The sequence below is a fragment of the Rhyacophila brunnea genome, unplaced genomic scaffold, assembly GCF_057557595.1.
Source record: "Rhyacophila brunnea isolate RB1 unplaced genomic scaffold, BYU_Rbru_1.0 scaffold_8, whole genome shotgun sequence".
NCBI classification, from domain to species: Eukaryota; Metazoa; Arthropoda; class Insecta; order Trichoptera; family Rhyacophilidae; genus Rhyacophila; species Rhyacophila brunnea.
In genome coordinates this window covers 38,301,002-38,323,733 of record NW_028233350.1, presented here as the reverse complement: position 1 = coordinate 38,323,733, position 22,732 = coordinate 38,301,002, and the positions used below count along the sequence as shown (strand labels likewise).

The window sequence follows — 22,732 nt, the reverse complement described above, 5'->3', positions numbered from 1 at the left end:
CTTACTCGAGTCGGTTACCTGCTATCGCCTTACCCGTTATGTATTTCAGTTCCCATTATTTCTGAATTTCCTGGTTATATATTTTCTCAGAAGTGTTTTCAAAATTATGTACTCGTATGTTAAACAGGATTTTGTTTGCGCTTTATATAACGGACTTCCACTTCTTTCAGTTTTAACGGACACCTCATCACCCGTATTAATCCGTTATATCGAGGTACTACCTCTACTGTACCTACAAATCAATATGTTATTGTTACTTACACTAAGATTTTTTTTATTAATACTAAATAAAGTATAATTTTAATATTTTGTGGGAATTTTTATTTGTTGTGTCATGAAACGAATTTTCTTTCCCCAGTGTGTACCGTCAGATAAAAAGTTTAGTAGACACTGGACTCTAGATCAATGCTTCTCAAACCGGGCGGTTCGGCCCCTAGGGGGCCCTGGAGCTCCTGCCAGGAAGCCGCGAATATTTCTGTACCTATTTCAACAAATATTTCCTAAACTTAAATGAAGACCAAAAGTACAATTGGATAAGAACACCATTTGCTAAGTCCTTCAAATATGATCATATTACGTGGGCAGCTCAAGAAGAATTGATCGATATTAGATCAGATAATTTCCTTGAAGTCGAATTAATGAACGAAGTCTTGCAGAATTTTGGATAAGGTGACAGCAAGAATATACGTCAATCGCAAAAGCAGCATTGTTAATCATAATTCCTTTGCGACAACATACGTAAACAGGATTTTCATCATTACTGGTAATAAAAAATAAGCACAGGTCGTGTCTTTTAACGGAGACTTTGGAGCAAACCCTGCGAATTAACATTGTACCGGATATTGAGTTATTATTTAAAAATATGCAATCAGATCCCTCTCATTAAATTGTGTCTGTAGGCTAGGCTGTAGCTGTAATAATTTTGAAGTTAATTTTTGCTTCACAAGCAAGTAAATGAAAATAAATGTTCTATTACTTTTAATAAGTTAATTAGTAAGTACTTATAATAATAATTAACGGTAAATAAAGTACTGTTGGTCACTTAAGACTAAAATTTTTGGGAGTCTTGAATTGAGATTTCGCGGGCCTTGGTATAAAAAAACTTTGAGAAGCACCGGTCTAGATAGACTAGCGACATGCATATTTTCAACGGTGCAGTCACTGCACTTCAGACGAGGGCAAAGAATAATACTATCGCCAATGTATAATATAATTATAGTCATTTTCAGGCGAGTCTATGATAATTTTCCAATAACGCCTTTCCCTAACGTCTAACACCTGTCACTGAACTTTGGCTTGGCCGCTCCAATCTAGATCAGATACAAATCTATCGCTATAAGTGAGTTGGGTATTGATCGCATTTTAAATACTTGTCTGAAATACCATAATGATAGCCATGCAGCCATGCTCAATTTAAATATTTCCATGTGAAGTAGCAATTCGGATAGAAAAATGCTGCGGTCATAATATAAAAATATAATATACTTAATATACCTAGTGTCGCGTGTAAAAACGTGAAAAGGCCGGCCCGTGTTCTAAGTAAAGTCGTTCAGTCTACTGTGGCTCTCGCCAGGTGGAGTACGCGTTGGATTTGGCGCGCAGTAAAAACCGTGGGAAATTCGTCGGAAAATTCTAATCAACAGGTCGCTTTTTCTACATTTTATTAATAATAATCTAATAAGATCTCATTAAAAACAATAAAACCTTTCAAAAACTAGTGTAGTTATGTATATTTTATTAAAACATTGCTAAATTCAATGCAGTTTATTGTGAAATGTGATTTGTTTACATTTAGTTCTGTGACAGTTTATTGGAAGTATCAAAAAATGATGTTTCGATAATAAATAAATAAACAAAACGGTGTGCGATATTTATTCAGCTGGCAACACATTAATGCTAAGTGAAATAAAATTGTTAAGTAGTGTTATTTTATTATAATGTAGTATGTACCAAAATCAATTTTACAACAATAAGCAAGTAACTAATACCTACGCCAAGACGGTTTGTTTACAATTTGAATTTTCGTTATAAGTGTGCCTTCGTGAGTTTATTGTTGGCAAAGTCTATGAAAAAATTGCTCGGTTGGCTTTTTGCAAATATACATACCGAAGTGTGCGCGTAATTCTAAAGATATTACTCCTACTTGCATTCTTTTGATACTAATTGACGCCGGTTTGCCTCTGCTAGACATTTAATTAATACTAGTTGAATGAGTATTTTTAAGATTGACAATGAGCGTCCAAACGCGTGTGTGAATGTCAAATTAAAAGTGCCTTTCAGTTAGCAATATTAACGCGAAGTTTTCTCCTGGATGGCAAAATCGACGAGAAAAATGCAGGCACATGCTAAAAGTAAAGTCGGATCTATGGAACTGAATCGGCTTAAAGGACACAACATGGGAAAATCTCACGGTAGGTGAAAAATCCAATTACATTTTCACAAAAACATACCTGATAATTATTATAAAACAAACTTTCCATGAGAGAATTTATTTACATGTAGATACAATGTTTTGTATCGTACCTGTCACTTGTTATTATTGCAAGATATTGTTATTGTTTTCCTTGTTTACTTAAAACAAGTGGTAAATAAACATCTATATTATTAGTGAGCTTTCGAATGAAATCTGTACTGCTATAGCTATGGGGACAGTGAGAGATTGTATTTAATATTAGCGTACCTATCTATATTATAGGTAACGAGAGGATTATCGACAGGATAATAATCATTGTCATAATCCTGCCGTTATTTCCGGTTGAAAAGAAAGTTTATTTGAATGAGTAACGAACCATTCCACGTGTGTGGAATTTCGTACGAAACACCATTGTTTGGATTTGGACAGTAATTTACGTAGTGTATAATAATACAGTCGAACTTGGTTATTACGAGGAAAATGGGACCAACTGCATTTGCTCATTATAAGCGTTACCTACTCATTATATCAGAGAATCGGTATTTTTAAATGAGCGGTCACAAAACACAAAAAGTCGCAATTCAAACAAAAATACACAATTACAATTTTTCCCCGAAACAAGCATGGCATTCATAAACTACAAAAGAAGTTGTTTATTCTAATGAACACTGGTAGGTACCTACTGACTTCACAAACCTTGGATTTTTACATGCAATATCAACTATATGCGTGGAAACTTTTTAAATATTGTCGGCGAAAACACCAATTATATAGGTACTTAGACACTTAACTAGTGTTATAAACGTAATCCGATCCCGGCGGCATCCTATCCGGTTGGATTTTATTGCTTAGGGTCGAAATGTTGTTTTTAAACGATCGACACATTAACAGTTTTGCTCGGTATACCCGAGTAGTAGCTCGTTATAAAAGTGAATAAATGTATGGAGAAAATCATAAACTAAAATGTCAACGAAAGTTTCCTCGTTACATCCGAGATCTCGGTAAATCGGTGATCGTAATAACCGAGTTCGACTGCATATATCGCAATGGATCAATGGATTATGATTGTTTTCTTTGTTTATAATACAGGAAAACAAACAGGTAGTAAACAAACTGAATGTGAAATTACGTGTTTCATATTATTTTCCGAGCACTTACGTTTAGGGATTGCAATACCGGTATTTCAAAACCGGTATTCCAGTATTTATCAATACCGAAATACCGGTTTTAAAAATCCAAAGTACCGAAATTTTCAGTATTAAGAAAGCACACTCGTTTACATTTTTGAAAATGAATTACAAGTTATGTGCTGCTAAAATGCAAATATATTGAGTGACTCCCAACACAAATTTCATCAAATATATTTATATAAGTAATTGTCGCGATGAATTATCATAATATTATTTCGAAATAGATAACATCGTTGACAAAAATGTTTAATTATTCTATAATAGTTTAATATTGTTGACTGCACAAGCGTTGAATTTAAGAAGCTTTTTCTGCAGCCGGAATTATTTGCACTTGATGAATTTTTGAGGGTTTTTATCAATAAATCAATGTATTTGTAAAAAATCACTAGCTCTTCAATTATGATCAATAAATATTTTAAATGTCAACATAATAAATGTAGGTAGGTATGTAGGTTTTTGCTATAAAATAATATTTTTAAAAGATTTTAATACTTAGCTATATTTTTATTGATAAGCACCTACTTCTGTTTTTTTTAATGTTTAAGAAATACCGGAATTCAATAAGAAATACCGAGAAACCGGTATTGACATTTTCATTCGGTATTGCAATCCCTACTTACGTTACGTATATTGTGTAATAATTTTTATTTATCAGATTTGATCTAGGTACGGTTTTGTAGGAATCAATTGGTATTTTGTATTAAGAATATTTTGTAAACACAATAATGATCGTTAGCAATATTTTTGTTGTTATTCGATGTTGACTTTACAAAAAAAAAAACTTTCCAATTCATCATTGGTCATTTCAATTCACATTCAAACATTCAAATCAATTGTTAATAGGTAAGTACTTAAACTATGGTAGGTGATTACTGATTATAATAAGTACCTACTCGCAGTAACAGCGTATCTATATTACAATCTATTGATTGAATAAAAATTAATATCTAAAATAAAAATAAAAGAATATAGAAAACCTTTCTGTATGACAGAAGAGGAGTTAGTTCAAAGTAACGCTAAACGATTTGACGTTAAATAATCTGGGGTAAGGACTCCATTGTACAGCTTCTAGAAGTCCACCTCCTCTTAGACCTAAACCGCATACAATGCAGGCATACCCTAAAAAATAAATACGTATGACTGACAAAGTTTAGTGTGCACTTTTTACGTCGAATCTCAACAGCCTACCTCCACTCTTCGCCACTGCTCCATTGTAGGTAAGAAACCTGTAGGTATTTGGGGATCGTGAGGAAGATCTTCCGCCACTCCGATTTATTTATTTATAGAAGAATATGATTGCTACAGGTATAGAGCAATAAATTGAGTATTGAAATCTGCTTAAATTGATTTTAATGTTAGTATTATGATTGAGTATCAAAAAGTGTACAGTTAGTTTTGTACAAATCTACATTATTTAATTGAAAACCGAAATGATTGCGGGTCAATATCACATCTCGCGGCCAATTCTAACTGTAACCTCGACTTGTGCGCCATAGTTAAAACCTCTTTTAACTGTTAGGAGGCCGTTCCACCTAAGGATTCCGATGACTCACATAGTTGCATCATCTATAATGTATTTTAATCAAATAATCTTACGGCACTTTAGAAGTCATCGTATAGCGTATTTGAATTGAAATTGAATTAGATACATATACCAGTAAAGGCAGTGCCGGATTTACCTGGGTTAGTACATACTTGCAGTACTTGGCACCCAACAAAAAATAATTAAATAGTTCTTTGGCTGGCAGTAATCTTGTGGCACACGGTCAAGGATTCCGTCGCCGTGGAGACATTCCCGTATCTTATAGCGGTGCTACAAATACGATCTACACGTTGCATGTGTCACATGGCAAGAGGTGCAAGACGTGGCGATGGATCAAGGTAAATGGCGTGACCTTGTGCTCGCGCTATGCTCCGATGCTGGAGCGTAATAGTAGTACCTAGTAATCAATTTAATAATATGTAATAATACTTTTATTCGTTATTCGCTCAAGGTTTGGAGAAACCCTTTAAGGTGATACATCAGTGAAACTGCAAATAATTTTCAACTATAGGCGCGACGAAATTTTGGACTCGCTCACTACTCGCTGACATTCTGAGAGAGAACGTCTAGCTGGGCACACGTCAATTTGTTTCGTGATGGCGACGGGCGTATTAATTATTTAATCGTGTAAAGATGACTAAAAACGATACCCATTTACTTTAAAAAGAAAACATGTAAATGAATATATTATTATTGTTACTAATAGAACAATAAACAGAATATAAAATCGATGCATGTTGGATTTATATGACAAATTATATTTCGTTTGGCATGCGTCATTTGCACCCGCGACCCGCAATACGCGCATCGCCTAGCCACGATCTTTTTAGATCGTGCCTTAACTGAGGTATAGCATTAAGAATAGGCATAACAGAACCAATGTGATTCATATTTCAGTCGAGCAGAGTCCACAGAGCGAGCAGCACGTCATTTTAAATCAAATTTACTACAAAATACCTGGTCATCGAAGATTTTATTTTAAAAACATAATAATAATTATTGTCGGTAGAGTAATTTATTTCAATGATTTATTAGGTTCCGTCAACGCTGTCGCCGGCCGGCCGAATGAAGACAATGTGAAAAATAATAAAAGTATATGGGGTGCTACACGATAATATTTATTTTTAGGCGTTATAAATTATTTCGTGCATTGGCTTTACTTAACCAACAAAATACAATAATGGTACCTACCTATTGTTTCACTAGTACATATTATAAAAGTAAAATTGCGTTACTAGTTTGTAAAAGTGTCAGACTAAACTCGGGTACATCACTAGATATATTCTACCTTTTTTTTAAATATGCATTAGAATTAAACAATATTTACCTATTTTTTTAAATAATTATGTAGATCTAACACATTAAAAATAAATACTATTCATTAATAATGTTTTTTTGGATAGCACATGAAATAAAAATGTAGGTAGATAATATGTGTTTCAAAATTCTTCGTATGTTTAGTTCTCGTACAATTTCAGGTTAAAAAGTTATTAATCTATTTCTAAGTTTCTAAACTACTAAACTAAACTCTAAGTTTAAAAACGTCACAATATCCACCATATTGGTTGCAATACTTCCCACCAAACAGCTGATTAACATATTGAATTTAGTAACATTTAAGTATATTAAAAGATACTATTTTTTGGTCACCCCACACTCGCTTAGTTGGAAAGAGTTTGTTTGTTTTAAATTTAATTTAGTGACCATTACTTTTGAGGCACGTATCGGCGGCGACTTTTTAATATTACTAATAGACCAACTATTTCGGACCACATATAAAAATATCATATTTTAAATTCTCAAGGGCATTTCTGTAGAGCGTCCCCTTAACGTAACGAATTAATAATTCCACTTGTGACAACTTTTTTTAAACTTTTAATAGCAGCATTGCATTAAATCACACATGCATCAAAAATAGCTTGCAAATGTTGTCAGTATGTACATACATAATAATTATTAAGATTTTTTTATCCATCACTGGAATCATTGTGTTAAACTAAGTCTACGTTGCTTTCCTGTTCTCTATCTACCTGTAGTTCGTAGCCGGTCACGTTTGGTGGTTACGTAATCGCAAACTGCATTGTGATTTTGTGAACACCCATCCACAGGGTGACGAATATAATACTCGTATAATACCATAATAGGACGAGACCTAGATAAACCAATTGACGAGCATAGAACAAAAGTGAGACAACTGACATTGCAGTTGCAGACATTGAGTTGACGGCAGTTTCCTACTGTAAATAATAATAATAGGTTGGTATATAGGTACGTAACAAATAAAATATGCAAATTGTATAATAGGTAGGTACTTAATCCACATATAGTAAACAACGGTCTGGACTAACCTGTCTCTCAATTGAATCAATTGAATGTTTGTAAAAATCAAACTAAATCGACCATGACCTAAACCTGGGGATCAGAACGGCAATGATAAGTATGTCTTTTTGATCCTCCTGTTCATCGTAAAGGCGTGGGTCCCCACACTATGGACTCAAGCAGGGAACACAAAAATAAGTGAAAGTAAAAGAAAATTTAATGTTATTTTTGACGTACTAATCGCGTTTTCAATATTGACAATATTTGAGTAGGTACTTGTATGGCTTGACGGTCATTAGGTCATAAAAAACAAAGGCTTCATCTATGGCTACTGACCTTAGACTATAGATACATCTAGACGCCACCCGTTGCATTACTAAACGAAGCTGCGTGCCGTGCGTTTGGTTTGTGGGCGAGCGAACGCATTCGTACACAAATGTTTGAGACCATATATAATTTTCTATTTTTTTACGTTATATAGTATTTTTAAGCGGTCAAAATAGAACCATTATGTAAAGATATCCATAATTTAAGTTATTTTAAAGAAACACTAGGTCACTGATATTAAAATATATAATAATATACAAATAAATTATCACGAACATGTATCAACTACCTATGAAACGTAATACCATCTTCTTGCTAATCAGTACGGCTACCACATTTTAATACAACACACAGAACCATCTTTTCTACTTAATTAACTAAAAATATTTACCACTGACTTTATGTTTAACACAAAAAATATCAATTTTAGCAACACGTGCTCGCAGGTTATCGAAGCTTAGTTAAGCAACAAATCAAGATTTGGCGGCGACACCACAGCAAATCATCTCATATATTTGAAAACCTTTTATCTTACTCTAGCGCGTGTCGCAGAGATTATAAGGGTGCCGAATACTTTCTCACTCGCACTAATGCATCGTTTTTGTTCAGGCCTTGCTACTGACTTACAAGGGCTGATGTTCATATGGCGAAGAAATACAGGAAGTAAACTATATGTATCATCTGTGAATGTCCTAAAATTTGTACGGAAAGGGAAAAGTTGCTCAAATCACTTCAACCAGCTTTTAACCGTTTTTTTTTTTGCATCTATAAAATGTGCGGTGTCATACTGTTAACGTGAAGATATCATCACTTAGATTGTTCGGCAGTTCTGTATAAGTTTTTGTTATTTAGTATAAGTACTATGTTCGTCTCTTCAATGGGAGCTCTTAACTTAAACTCATGTAAATTAACGTAGGGTCTCGTGATACGCCCGATAAAGACCGAGTGTAGTTTGGTGGGCTCAGTAACTTCAATGGGTTTCACGTTTATATCATCAATCTCTCCTGGGGACGTATCATCGTTACGAACGTGAAGGGTGAAAATTACATAATAAAGTCTTGGGCCGCTTGTTCAATATCCCACCAATTTATTGTGGATTTCGTGGTGGTGGATAGCACACCGGAGGTTGTCTACTCTTTAAAGTTCTCAGGTTTTTTTGCTATAGTGTTGTTAATGTAACCCTAAATGTCTATAAATTACAGCGCTCGAAATGGACTGGAACGCACCGGAGCGCAGCTCCTGTTCGTGAAATCCTCGAGATTATTGCTCCGTCTCGTGGAAAAATAAAAGTTGCATCACAATTCATGAATTATTAAAAATTAATATAATCATTTACATATTTAAATATAATTTTTAAAGTTTACACGAAACTTATTAGAATCATATTGAAAAATAATATTTATGACGTGACGTAAACCTCAATTATTGTCATCTACCTTGCCGATTATGCCCAAATCTTGCATGACACAAAACTGGCCCGTTAAACAGTCTAATCTTGGCAGGTGTATAACAAAAAATCGAATAAATACACTATTGTTATTTAATACTTTCATAAAATTATCACATAAATATGTTAATATTTTCGGAAAATTATCGAGCGCTCCGGTTCGTAAAATTGTCCACTTCGAACGCTGTCTAAATACCTTATCCACAATGTCTACTTTTGGATTCACTTATAGTGATTTTATTACACTCGAAATACCATGTCAGTTTGTTGTAATCACGTGCATCGAATATAAAGTAGGTGGGTAGCAAACAAGAACCGAGTAACAGCCATACACTTACAACGTTAAATAAAAATGATCATTGATCACCAATAGCAGACATTTTTCCTTGTAAAAACACGTGAAAGACTTCATACAACAATGATCATACATTCTCACTTTTTTGACAGCTTAAATTGAACTCAACCGTCAAATATAAAAGACATTTTTATATTACACATTTCCATATTTAATTGAAGGACATTGCCCCGCTGTCAGAATTGATTTTGCTCACCAATTAAATTATTAAACTTGCATTTTCGCGCGCCTGATTGCCTGATTTAAAATGTAAATTGATTCGATTAAAAAAAAAAGAATCGCGAGCCATAGACACACTAATTCAACATGATGCCAGAAATAATTTATTATTGTCTGATTCGTTTATCACACGTATAGGTAATTGATAGATAACATTTTTACATATCACGTCATGCAACACCTACAACCCTGAAATACTAATTCTTACATATACTTACTAGATTAAATTAATAATAAACATAACTAATAAATTTAAATGTACCTATAAATATTTGACATAAATAGATTATATGTCTAGGCAAAGTACAGCACGCCACAAGAAACGGTGTGTTTACTAGGCATTACTCAACGCGCAAAAATCAGACGCTCGCACACAGTTCATGTTAATAGCCGCGTACGTGAGTAGGTAGTGTAGATGTGTCTTTCATTATCTTGAAAAGTTAATCGACGGCATATTTTTTTCACTTCTATCTGTAAAACGACCACGAAGAATCGATTGACGAAATTTTCGGATCAATAATACCAATAATCGACGCTTCAGTCTTCGAGCGTCCTAAACTTAGCGGCCCGTTCTCTACTAAGTTGATTTACCTCTACTTTTTATTCTAAATGTCATGTTGTGAACGTCTTGAATTAATAATTTGTTATGTGCACAATGTGTCTTTTTTAAATATGGAATTCACACTATGTTGTCATAATAGATGTGCCGAATACTTACGTTTGTTATGCCAAAACATATAAACGGCCCGCCATACACAATAAACACTATAATCTAAGCTTAAAACACAATAAAAACTCGCAGATCAAAGGTATTACGAGATATTTGGAAATTTATTTCCGTTCAGTTTCGTGGTTCACTTTTCCAAAAAGAAAACCCTGCGTATCCTCAGTAGGTATGTATATTGTATATAGGTACTATTTATGATTTGTTATACTTTACTAATAATAAACTAAGTATTTCGCGAGCCGAACACTACAAGGTTCTAAGTGTTCGTCCTTGAAAAAACAAACCCGACAATGAAGTAGTATTCTAAGCTGCCTCATTGTTACTTTTGTTTCTCCAAGGACAAACACTTAGAACCTTGTAGTTCTCCACTCGCGATTTCTTTTATTGAACGAATAAGACACAAGGTCTTTTCTTCTGTGTATATGCATGGGATGTTTTCCAATGATGTATGTTCAATATATATAATGTCAAATTATGAAATCTTGTGTCTTATTCGTTTATTTAATTATTATCTAGTCTAAGAAAGTAGTGTGATCTCCCTCCATTAGCGAAAGTGAAAAGATGCTGTCACTTTTCTCGCCCAGTAGGTTTTATCGTCTGGGTTCTGGACCTGGAGGTGAACAAATTAAACACCGGAGTTGTTGTCGGATACGGCGAGATTTTATTTACGTCAATATTTGGGGCTACATTTTATGTAATTCCAATCTTTTGCGGAGATCAAAATGCACGTGTTTATAATTTTTACTGTCAAAATCCTTCTTCCCTCTTCTGCGCATGCGCACCAAGATCCGGCGCAGAAAGCAATGCGCAAAATGCTGTGTTGCCATTAGTTTTATTATTTATTTTCGCAATCAACCCTTACTATGTGTCGGCTTGATACTGATTCGGGTATCTCTAGATCCAGAGAGACCCCAAATGGGGACCATTTGGGGGTGTAACAGTAGGTACGTTATAAAAACTAAATGGAGTAATCCGCGACGTCGGTAATTGACACATACTTTAATTTAATGTACTAATACCGATAGCCAACATTATAACGCAATAATTCGATAAGCATTTCATGTAACAACTACTAGAAAAATCGTCGTAATTAAGTAGAATGCCCGTAGCTTAATTAAAAAAACACTCTGGTGCCAATCCAGTGGATACAGGTTCAAGTCCCGTTGGGTGACGTATTCTTTTTTTCTACAAAAAGATTTTTTTCTAGTTTGTATATGCATGAGATTTATTCAAATTATGTGTGTTCTTTACTAATAAACTTTCATTGACAAAATAATTATACTATTATATTGTGCATGTGTTTTATCAGCTGGGTCGACCGTCCTTCTATAAAAGTAATTAATACTTCATAAAATAAGAGCCAAGCAACTTCTCTGTTGGAGGCCGCTTTTCTAAAAAAGTATGAAGGTTTATTTTGTAACTACCCAGAGTGTACAGTTGACCCAGTAATTTGCCAATAATTTATTGTATTTTCCCAGTATATGTATTAACTTTAGTCTAATAAGTGTGACTAATACCATGGTTAGTTTCAATGAAAATAATTAAGTTAATTTAAAAAGAAACTGAATTACTTAACATAATTTTACACTCATTTATTTTTATCTAATTATTTTCATGGGCGGCCAAGCTGGCGTGACTCCTTTGATAAGTTTAGGTAGCACTGGCTTAACTACTCATTTACTGCACACATTGTTAACATTAGTTTAATGAGAAGTAATTGAATACTTTAAGAACTAGTTGTATTAACAATGTCTCCAAGTGACGGAAGGTAAATGACCCGACCGAATATTAAAATTGTCCAAATTTAAATATCTTCAGTAAAAAATTATTTATGAATTTACCACCCTAATACTGTCCGACAACAAGATGTCGACGATAACAGTCGACTTCTCAGTGACGTACCTGTCATGGCTGCAACGAGTGTTTAAATAATGTATCGGCTCTCTTTTTAGATGCGACTCCTTTTCTTCTTTGGAATAAACCAAAAGTTTACTAATAATAATTATAACATAACTCCTTATTATTTAGACATATTTTTATTATAAAAAGCTTTAAAATACGTAAATTGATAGATCCGTACACCACGGAAGCGTAAAATGAAATGATCAATTTGGGGGCGTTCCTCATTTGAAAACGGAAGTGCGATTAACTGCACAGAAGAGGCTGTTAGTTCACATTTTTAACACCTGGACAAGAAGTTCTTGTTTGACAACAGTAATAGTCTTTTAGAGTAGGCATCACCAGTGTTTGCGATATGCACTGCTTGATTTTAAGCCCACCCCCCCCGATAAAACATAAAATAAAAACCATAAATTCTAAGTACCAACGAAACTAATAAAAATTTCAATGCATCATTTTCCAAAAATCACACCTGTACATAACTAAAAATAATATTAATACCTAATTAGAGTGTTAGTGGTTTATTTTATTGCGTACACGTAGATGGTGAGAAGCGAAGTCTATCTGACTCTGGTCGTGACCACGAACCATTCCGTGACTGTGTCACCAATTATGATACAGCATTTGCCATTCTAAAATTTGATTATGGCGATGATCTTGAGAGGGATTTGTATGCTTCAAGTTTCCTCCAAAGGGTGGGCGCGGTGCAGATTATCGAAAGCTTCCTCGTAATCCACAAAGCAGGAAATGGACTGTTCAACTCATGGCTCTGCTAGAGGAAGACACTGAAGGTTTTGTATCTGGTCCGTAGTCCGTACACGATCGTTTACATAAAATACCGACCTGGGTTTTTCTGAGAACGTGGATTATCGGGTCACTAATTCTCATCGAGAGGATGTTTATCAAAATCTTTCCCGGAACGTTGAGTAGCGTGATGCCTCGATAATAATAATTGTTGCAGCTAAAATTGACACTTATTTTGTAAGTAGAGTGTTAATGCTAGTATTTTCGTTTTAACTATATTAATAGCAGTGGCGAAGGGTGGAGATAGGCTATTAAGATTCTACATAAATAATTAAATTCTACATAAATAATAATAAAAACTAAACTTTGTCAGTCATACGTATTTGTTTTCATTGAACTAAGAATGTCAGCCATACTTATTTGATTTTATTGAACTAATAATACAATAATTTTGCAGATGGTGCTGGCTAGTATTTAACATTCAATTAATCAATGTCAAAACCAAACCATAATGGCTTGGGTATATATAATGGGCGATCTGACAAAAATAGTGCACTCTTTTTCAGTCAATCTCATTTGTGTTCGTTGGCCACGATGGCTGCGTGGCTTAAGCGCCGACCTATAGTGTCGAGGGTCTTGTTCGAATCCTGAGTCTGGCAAGTACACGTATTGTTTTTCAATTAGTGTATGAGTCAGAGTATGGACCGAATAGGTTGAGCAGGTGGCTGACATCCATTTCTCGTAAAAATAAAATCTGTTAATACAAACCTACACTCTGTGGAGGCCCATATGATCCTATTAGGATCGTACATGGTCGAAAGAAGAAAAAAGAATTGTTGGTTAGCTTTTTGAATTCATTAAGCCCAGCCTATAACAAACTATAATCGATGAAAATATTCTTCTATCTATAAAATATTTAAAATTATGTATAGTTTAATGGCATAATCTTTGATATTTTATAGTATGAACGAATATTTTTTAGGGCTTAAGTATATTAAAAAACTAACACTATCTACACATTATAGTCTTAGTTCAATAAAAACGAAAACGTTTGACTGACAAGGTTTAGTGTGCATTATTTATGTCGGATCTAAATAGCCTACATCCACCCTTCGCCACTGATTAATAGGTATGGGGTGTTCTCACATTAGATATTATAATCAGGGGCCTACAATTTTTAATTCGGTACTGATATTAAACAGTGGAATATCGTGGAAAGTAAAACAGTGAATTTTAATACAGAAAATAGTCGAACTTTCTTAGAATATCACTTCTAATAACTTCACTAATAATAATTTTAAATAAACCATTGCATAGCAAACTTTTATAATAATATATTATCGTATATCGTGCCTATATAATATAATATATATAACTATTTAGCGTGACGCCAGCTATTAATTTGTCTGACAGTCTGACCCACCCACGTCTATGATAAAGTTAATCATTTTAGATGTTGTATAATCCAACAACAGTAAAGGTTGTCTTTGGATAAAAATGCTCGCTTAGTGGATCGCGTAGCTACTATTGTGTTTGAGGCGTCTAGTAGAAGTGGTTTATCTTTTGACCGGACTGGTTACAGTTGGACTACTCTAATCGCACGTAAACAAAGAAAAACAATCAGTTGGAAGCCTACATAATGTTTCAGTTTAATAATAATATTATTTGAGTTTTCTTAAATTGGTAACCGAATCATGAAAAATGCATCATCTTTTTGCAATTAGTAATACCTATAGGGTAATATGGGACGCACACTATGGCAGCGCGGCTTAAGCGTCGGCCTATAACGTCGTGGGTCCCAGGTCCGTATCCTGGTTCTGGCAAGAACACATATTGTTTTTTTTTTTGAATTTTCTATTAGTGAGAGTATGGCCCCAAAAGGTTAAGCAAGTAGCTAACATCAATTTTTCTAAAAACAAAATCTGTTAATACAAAACATCCACCTTATTAGAATCAGACATGGTAAAAAAAATGGTTACATGTAAATTGTACGTAAAACGCTTCACCGTGGAACAGTCCGCCGTGAGCTTTCTATCGGAAAGAGGTTACCGTATGTGTACTAAACGGTCTCCAGTTTTATTAGATTAAATATGAGCATTAATTCAATTTTCATATGTGATTTTGGCAAAATTCATGAATTCAAGAATGAAAACCTAACCTAATCTAACCGAAACTAACCTAATAAATAGTCCAGTATATCGGCTATTTGCAAAAATTGTTTGCTGCTGACTTCTTGTAAAGTGTAAACTTACAAGAATCGTGTTTTATTTGGACATGAATTTTATGTCGACCATATTATATTTCCGATACAACATTTCACGGTAAAGTGTGATACGGCGAACTGCATACGCACAAGTTTTCGGACACGAAAAAACTATACAGGGTAATCAAATTAGAGATATATCTCAATATGTTGATTGTGTTACGAGCTGTATTGCATGTTGCACCATCTTGTTGGCACCACATATTATCATCCAGATCAAAATCTAATTAATTCTAACTAATTCATGCCAGAAAAATAGTAGTTCATCGTGTTTCTTTTGCGTTCTCCATTGACAGTAACTGCATTTCCAATTTTCGTTTTCAAAAAAATACGGTCTAATTCCACCTCCAGACCATAAACCTCAACAAACTGTTAATTTTTATGGATGTAAAGGTATTTCGACAATAGCACGTGGGTTTTAATTACTCCAATTGTGCTTATTGTCGAAGCCATTTAACCAAAAATGGGCGTCATCGCTGAAGATGATTTTTTCATGAAATTAATAATAGGTCTGTTTCATGTTGCTCTAAAGCCCAATCAGTAAAATTTCGACGCACCAAATGGTCATTTGGTTTAAGTTCTTGTATTAACTGTTTTTTATACGCATACAAATGCAAATCTTTATGAAGAATATTCCATGCAGTGCCATAAGAAAGTCCAAGGTCTCGAGAACGACGTGTAATTCATTATTCTGGATTTTCATCAACATTTTGATTCACAACATCGATATTTTCAGCAGTACGTTTACATATTTGACGGGTTGGATTCTTAACATCACAAAAATTACCGTTTGACTCGAATTTCCCAATTGAATTACGAATAGTAAGCTAAGCTCTGTTGGTCGATTATTTTGACCATAAATTTCACGTAATGCCCGAAACGTAACTCGAAAAGATTAATTATTGTTTTAATACATTTTACAATTTGTATACGCTGTACAACTGTATCTTTTCATGATAATTTGCCAAACAATACTGAACGCAAATGGATTTTTATGGGAATCAGAAAAAAATACTGCTATGACGTTTTAACAATCTATAATACTTACTAATTTGATAATCATATTAGATTGAAACAACTCAACGTCAAATATTTCTCCGAACCTAACTTTACATATTATAATGATAATATAGAGATAGCAGAATTTGCAAATTATTATGAATAGTGTATTTATAATAATCTACACATCGCTATCTACCACAGATAAGCTATATAATTCAAATAATCTGACAATCCAGCAGAGCTTTCGTAGATGTACCTAAATAGGACGATACATCAGTGAAAGAGCAAATAATTTTAAACTATAGGCGCGACGAAATTTTGGACTCACTGGCATTCGGAGAGAGAACGTCGAGCTGGGAACACGTCAATTTGTTTCGTGATGGTGACGGGGGTATTGATTCTTAAATCGTGTAAAGATGTCTAAAAACGTTACCCATTTACGTAACGTTTAAAAAAAAATCGGTTAGGTACATGTTCAAACACTCGCGTTAACATGATTTTACTCCCTACTTCATTTATCGTTTGTCAATTTATGGCTACGGCCGTATGTTGTAGCTTAGCCACTGGGAAATGCCAAAATAAATGGCGTATTTCAAAAAAATACTACCTTATTCTTAGGTCAATAATTATTATAATGCAATCATCTTTATGACACTTGAATGGTCAAAGACATAGCTTATAATTAGTATCTTTAGAATCACTTCAAATGTGTTAATCTTGCCCATTTTTGAATAATAAAATGCCTAATTCTTGTCAAATTTGGGATCACAGAGATTATCAATATAATTTTTTATCGTAAATATTTCACTATGATAATGTCGACATAAATTATACTAACGGTTTTATAAATGCGTTTAAAAATTAATAAATGTAAAAAATCTTAACACCACTGCACATTTATTTACTGAAATATGACTATATTCTAAAACATTAAAGGGAGAGGTTTAAAAGAATACTATTTTATGTAATAAAAATACTTTATGCAGTCATCAAATATTTAAAATAAATATAAAGGATAATAAGGCTTCAAAATAATATAAATAGATTATCTACAACGTTTAAGGAATGTCCAGGATCATGCTTTGAAAATAGAATAAAAGCTCCATTTTAACCTACACTGAGCATGTCCCCCCTTAAAAAACGTCTTTGTGGGAACCCATTTTTTTTAAATAAAATTACGTACCTAAAGTCAATGTAGGTAGGTACATTAACTTATTACAGCTTGTTGAAACATGCATTAGGGTAACTCGAATGTACCATTCTATTGTTTGACGCAACATATTACGTTTTTTATACGATTGGTAATTTTACCTTAAATTATCTGACTCTGATAAAAAGTCACTATTTCATAAACTTTTCTTTTTTTCGGTTTTTCTTGTACCTACAGTATGAAAAGTCGCATGCGGCGCAATTTCACTAAGTTTGTTTTTTTTTTATATATATATAGGTAGATAAGTTAATAGTTTTCAGTTAGTTTTTTTCACTAATTCGCATCGATGAAAACATATGTCGTTTGCTGAGCATTTTCATAATATAATGCTTCGCTAAAATATTAAAGGGGTGTCATTGGTACTACAGTTAACTGGAAATCGCTGGACTCTTCATAATTTATATAATATTATGTCACCGAGGCTAGCTGAGCTAGTCTAAACACTTTTATTTTCTCTCTAAATTCTTTCTTTACGCACCACATTGTTTGATTGTTACATCAGTCCCGTGCGACTTCTCATCGGGATGGTAGAGTGAGCACGTAAGCTCTTTTCTTTCAGACACGTTTTAAGCGTCATGGAAGGCGGTCCTGCATAACCACTTCTGTACATATCTACATCACGGGTGGAGATGGGGAACCTAAACTCAGGCTTTTATTTAGCACCAATAACAAATTTCGTACGCACTATTACTTCTCATCTAATATCATTTTGTACATAAATAATAACAATAACCTGTTTTCTCCGTGTAGCTATCCATTGCGAAGCAATTCTCTATTATTAGACGCGACAGTTCAAACATCGCGCGCAAATGTCAATCTCTATTAACCCACTAAAATCGGCGAAATGTAACTATTAACACATTAAGGACTCGCCGTTGACCTGATTTCGGATAGGCAACAGCCACCTACCCATTCGTAGGCTGCGGTCGGGGGGTGTTCTTGAAAACGTCGGTGAAATAATCGATAAAGGCATTAATCACGACAACAATGTCGGAACCAAAATAATACAGTGAGTTTGCGAACTGTAGTACCAAAATATCTTTGTTATATCACACTTTAGTATGTTATATTACATTATAATATATATATATGCATAAGCATATAATATTGATTTATGTTATATTATAATTATGTATTGTTTATTAAGGCACTAGGGTAAAATTAACAGCATTGTATCATCTGTAATGCCGCGTTCTCACGGGACGATTTTTGTCGTTAATCTGTTGAATGTTGAACAAGAAATTATAAGGAATTTTCCTGCACATCGATTTAAGTTGAACTGATAATCGTAATCAATTTGTTACTTCGAATAATTTATGATATTTTAAGTGACAAACCAAAGAAAATATTGCTGAAACACCATAAAAGCGTCGTTTGTAAACTGAAACATTGTCAAACAATGTGTGCAAGTCAGTGAAAATTAGATGTGCCGATGAGAATTGTTATCACCTTGGAAACAAGTGGATTTAAATGATAACTCGACTATCGACTAAAAGTAGAAATAACCTCAATTTCATTCATGTCAACTTATAAGTTGGTGAACTTTGTTGAAATGTTGGTTGCCACTTATCGATTGACTCTCAACTGTCATTCAACATATAGTTGGATGAAAAAAATCGCCACGTCAGGACGCGGCATAATACTCGCGATTGTGCTGATGTGTGTGTTGTGTGATTGTGTGGATGAAGAGCTCATGGCTGTTGGTCCGTGGGCCTGAAGAAAAAACAAAAAAAATGAAAAGGGGGTTAAGTATATTTTTTTTTGTTCTTCGAATTGACAAAATAACCATCCTAAAATGAAATAATTACAAGATAAGAAGAACTTTTTATATACAACGTTTTTAAATTCTGTTGAACCATATAAACTTGACTTGACTAGCTTAAACGATCAAAAAAAAATGTACTTGACATGTCATATTGATTTCCATAGTAACGCACGTATATAATAATAATTTAGTTGCTAGGACCCCAGCCCCTAGCAACCAATAATGGTGTCGAAATAACTTTTCATACAAAACAGAATTAACTGAAAATTAATTTAATTCTACTTAAAGATGGCTAAAAGTATTAAAAAATGCATTGGCATCGTGTTCTGATATATTCTAAAAGTTTCAAATGTCTAGCTAGTCGGGAAATTAGTTAAAAATCGATTGTAAGATTTGTACCGGACAAAGAACCACCGGACAAATAAGAATACGAGCTAAGAAAAACGTTGTAAAAATGTAATAGCCGAATCTTAATTTAAGATTTTTGTCTGACTGGTTGGGAAAGTCTGCTGTAATTGAACTGCATATTTTTTTTTAAATTATATCGAACGAACCATTGTGGGACATTCGTAACCACTCCAAGATTTATTCTAAATACCTAGTATTTTAAAAATAATCTTTTTGCCTAACTAATTATAACGAAGTACCTACTGTATTATTCCATTTTCAAAATATGCCGAAGACCATAAACAATTTAAAACTTGTCATTTTTCATTAAACTTGAATTACAATTTCTTGTGTAATTGGCCATATTAGAATGGACATACAATAATTTAATTCTTAATCGAGACGACATTCCATTACTAGTATCATTGTTTACAATAAAAAAAAACACATATTTGAACAACTGAAAAACAATTTATTTTTTCTTCGTATGACCTACAAAATTTGTCAAACAAAATGGCGTTGGTGGATATATAGATAAGTAGATATATCAATATTTGGTTTTAATTAGGGAGCTATTATTAATCCCACGCTCGTAAAATAGACGGAATATAAATACTAAGCTAATACTATATTGCTTACACCCAATTTATCAATCAAGTCTTTACAGTGGCGGCTCGACGACTTTCTAGGTGGTGGGGTTTAGCCATTAATTATTAAATATACATACCTACCTACATTATGTACCAAGCTACTTATAATATGATTTTATTAATGAGGAAATGAATAATTTTTCAGATTAAATAATATGATTTTTTGAGTCGTTACTTAATCACATCTAAAAATCGTGCTTAGAAATATTATCAATTAACAATAATTATTATTATTATAGACTTACCATTATCAGTTTTGAACAGCGACATACAGCGAGCATTTTTACCCACCATGGCGTTATTTGATTCGCTCCCCAGTATGCGTGTAGTAACGCTAATGCATTCACATGCATTGTAGAACGAGATTTGTACCGAGGCGATGGGGTGGGACTTGAGTGACCCTAGTCGTCGAAAAATAGACGCTATAGCTTTCTTAATATGTACATAGGTGTCACTGTAGGTCACTGTATGTATATAGGGCGTATTTATTTTAATTTCTTAGGTACTTTAATACCGAGTAAAAATCATTATGATATTAGATAATTTACAATCATTGATTTATTTATTTGTAAGTTGTCATGTTATTTTATAACATAACACACTAAGCCAAGGTAGTCTTTACGACAGCAACACTACGCAAAAGATCGGCCGGATCACGCCTGCGCACGGAATAGTTTGTACGGAGTTCGTGACACTATTTCCGGCGCTATACGAGATAGCGGGCTTTTTACACGAAGGTGAAGCAGGAGTCGATCTCTCAGTCTTGATCGTTCGAAGGAAGCAGACGTCTTGGCCAGTTCCGAGCCTCGGACCCGAGGCACAGGGCTTTCGATTTCCTGGCGTTTTGGAGACTAGGGCGATGGCCATCCGAAGGACGTCCCCCCCACGCCAGGAGATCGGAGGAACTCAACGGTCCCCACACGTTTGAAGACGCACTCCTCGATTCCATCCTGGAAGGAATCGAGGGCAGCGAAAAGGCTGAAGAGCCTTTTGTGTAATTGGTATTTATTGTTCTTTTATGTTACGGTCCACCGAATTAGTCTTTGTCTCGAACTAGCTTTTGGGTTTTTGTTCTTATTTGTTTAAATATTATATCGCATTAGGTGCTCGTGATTCACTTAAGTAATTATACATCTTTATACACTGTAGCCCGCAAGTTATCTCATTTATTAATATACATTTGTTGAAATTTCTCTACTTGTTTTTCATTTAATTATCCTTATCACTATTGTCTATATGCATCAACATAGAGTGGCGCTCAAACCGAGATATTTATATTTATTCCATATTCATTATGCCTTTTCATTAATCTAGGAACATCACACGAATGAGCGAAGTAACCGGACAGGTAACTGAGGTCCTAGAGGTAAAAGTCAATCTACCCACGACCCTGCATCCTATTTCCCCGAGTCTCATGCTCATCCCCATCCTATCCCATTCCATATCCCATATCCACTCCTCTTTTCCCTACGTGACAATACGATCAATTGACACCATTCCCACCTATTCCCTACATTCCCATCCCATCCTTCCTAAATTCCCCCTGTCAAAATTCACTATATGACAAAGTATAATGCTAATAAATATCTTTATAAAAATGTGACGGGCTTAGACGGATAAAATAAATTAAATAGTTCTTTTAATCGTGTAATTAAGTAGGTATATTATGACAATGATAAAATATCGGACGTGTAGTTTTGACATGATAACGATATGGGGATGGTTCCTATGAACCCTTAAGATAGAGCCGCAACTGAAATCTTGTAATTAATTAGCACTTAATATATAATTATACTTACTTGATTTTTTAAATTAATAACCAGTGGTGTAGGACAGTTTTCATCATTATTACGTTACACGCAATAGTTTTGAGTCACGTGCATAAAGAAAATCATGTCGCTGTTATTTTTAATTTGGAAGCAATCGAAGACTAGTATATTATGTGTAAAAGTGCGATTAGACATTTGAATTCCTGAGTGATTATGGAAAAATGTATTGATTTTTAGCTTAGATAATAGTTGTCATTGCTGTTACGAAATTTTCGGTACGTATTCGTCGAAATAGTAAAGCATGTGCTTTGGAAAAGTGGAGAATGTGAGAGGGGATTATGATGTTTAAAAACTGTGACCAGGCACCATTTTATTTAGCATTACATCACTGTTAATAACATTTACCCTTTTTAGAACACAGTGACGTCCCTACACAAGCACATGAGCAGCGCCATCATGCCGCCCATGTTTTATACAGTTTTTTTTATCATCCGTGCTTGTAT

At 34.0% G+C, this 22,732-nt stretch overlaps 1 protein-coding gene across 3 annotated transcripts in view; it reads left to right on the top strand.

The window, feature by feature from the left end:
- The first annotated feature begins 1,550 nt into the window (after window positions 1-1,550).
- The window catches only part of LOC147064198 (phosphatidylcholine:ceramide cholinephosphotransferase 2-like), a 236,505-nt gene continuing 215,323 nt past the window's right edge, over window positions 1,551-22,732 (top strand). The window contains exon 1 of one of the 3 annotated variants that reach the window (XM_085959260.1): window positions 1,551-2,411. Coding sequence is in view for 1 of the 3 variants with exons in the window: in XM_085959258.1 (XP_085815384.1) it covers window positions 2,312-2,411 (100 nt within the window). In the remaining 2 variants the exon portion in view is untranslated. The remainder of the gene's footprint in view (window positions 2,412-22,732) is intronic. The other 2 variants (XM_085959258.1, XM_085959259.1) reach the window with 2 other exon arrangements.